At 39.8% G+C, this 1,523-nt stretch overlaps 1 protein-coding gene across 1 annotated transcript in view; it reads right to left on the bottom strand.

The window, feature by feature from the left end:
* slc12a2 (solute carrier family 12 member 2) overlaps positions 1–1,523 on the bottom strand; it is a 59,944-nt gene that overhangs the window by 11,935 nt on the left and 46,486 nt on the right. Inside the window, 1 exon segment of the mRNA XM_013912420.1 lies at positions 742–941. Coding sequence (XP_013767874.1) covers positions 742–941 — 200 coding nt within the window.

Here is a 1,523-nt window from a genome sequence, read left to right as displayed (position 1 = left end):
ACCATCATCTAATACTATAATATATGCCATCTAAGTATCTAATACTTAATATATTTGTGGCAATGAGAACCCAATACCAGTTCAAGGTGCTATGCTATATAGCTACAGACTCTCCAATATTAGAAACAATCTAAACAATTCAACAACCCCCTATGAGAGAGCACTTGGTTGTTGAGGTGGGGCAAAAAAAAACAAAAAGGAAAAGGCCAAGAGCAGAGCTAGAGTTGGGGGAAAGCAGCCACCTGCCACGACCAGCTGGGGGCTGTGGGGAAAGAGCAAAAGAGCAGACAGATTTTTGTCATCTCTCTTCACTTCTTTAAAGAAAACAAACAAACCAAACAGCTTTCATGAAGCCAGGTTGAAAGTAGCCCAGTGCTCAGGCTGCAACTGGGAACGTTCATTACTCCTCCAATCTGGAAACAATTGTACGCCTGTTTGAGCTGAATTAGTCTCTCTCTCATACGCTAACAGGGGACACACGCACACACAGCCCAAAACATATACACAGTGGGGAAGCTGGAGCTGTGGGTCTCAGGGCAGTGCATATGTATGCTTGTGTTTGTGTATGCAGAATAAGGAAGGCCACTGAAAGAAGAAAACTTAAATAGTGACATGAGGAATGTAGAAAAACACAAGGCTTGCAATGCAAAACCAAAAATACAAACGCAGACGTCAATGTAAACACTACCGCACCTGGATTACAGAGAAGGATTTTATGTAGTCATACTGATGATAGCTAACCTTTCTGGACTGCTGGGCTGTTCTGGAGGCTGGTGGCCTTAGAGGATGGCTTAGAGGAATCTGCATCAGAGTCTTTGCTGGTGTCTATGGAAACGATCACGTCTTTCATCCCTGATGGCTTTTCCTGCGAGGACAGCGACTCATCTGGCAGAAAATTAAACGGAAGGGGGAATTAGAAATATACATAACAATATACTAAGCTAGTTCACATACATAATTACTACAGCAATCTTATGACCAGGCTTTTTTACTTTGTGGTAAAAATCAAATTATTCCAATTCTTTACATTTATTCACTAAGGTTGCCAACCTGCAAGTTGTTCTTGAAGCAAAAATGTCAAATATTTGTTTGCAGCCACTCAAAGATGTGGATTCGATGAGTTTTTCTGCCACACAATGCATATTGACAGTAAGTAATAGACAGTTTATTACACATTGTGTGCCACTGTGCTGGGACTTTTGGTCAGACAAAACCAGATGTCACCTCAGTCTGTGGAAAACTATCATTTTTTCCACTTGTAAGTTTTCATGCTTAGTATTGTGAATGTGAACATTGTATGAACTGATGTGTTCGGTTCCAAACTGGAACGTCAATCAATGCTTGAAAATATCTTAAGACTGATAAGCAGACTGAAGAAGAAGGAAATGTAATGAATGCTTATTCTCCTTCTAAGTTGATTTATGTGATGCTATGTAATAATACTGGAAAAACACTCAGCTATATTTAATTAACCTTTATCTGTATGTAATCTGAGCTGATGCTACATATGTACTACAACAGTG

The sequence above is a fragment of the Pundamilia nyererei genome, unplaced genomic scaffold (assembly GCF_000239375.1).
Source record: "Pundamilia nyererei isolate P.nyererei 1_Seehausen unplaced genomic scaffold, PunNye1.0 scaffold00089, whole genome shotgun sequence".
NCBI lineage: Eukaryota > Metazoa > Chordata > Actinopteri > Cichliformes > Cichlidae > Pundamilia > Pundamilia nyererei.
The sequence above is the reverse complement of the archived record's forward strand: the minus strand, read 5'-3'. Positions and strand labels throughout refer to the sequence as shown.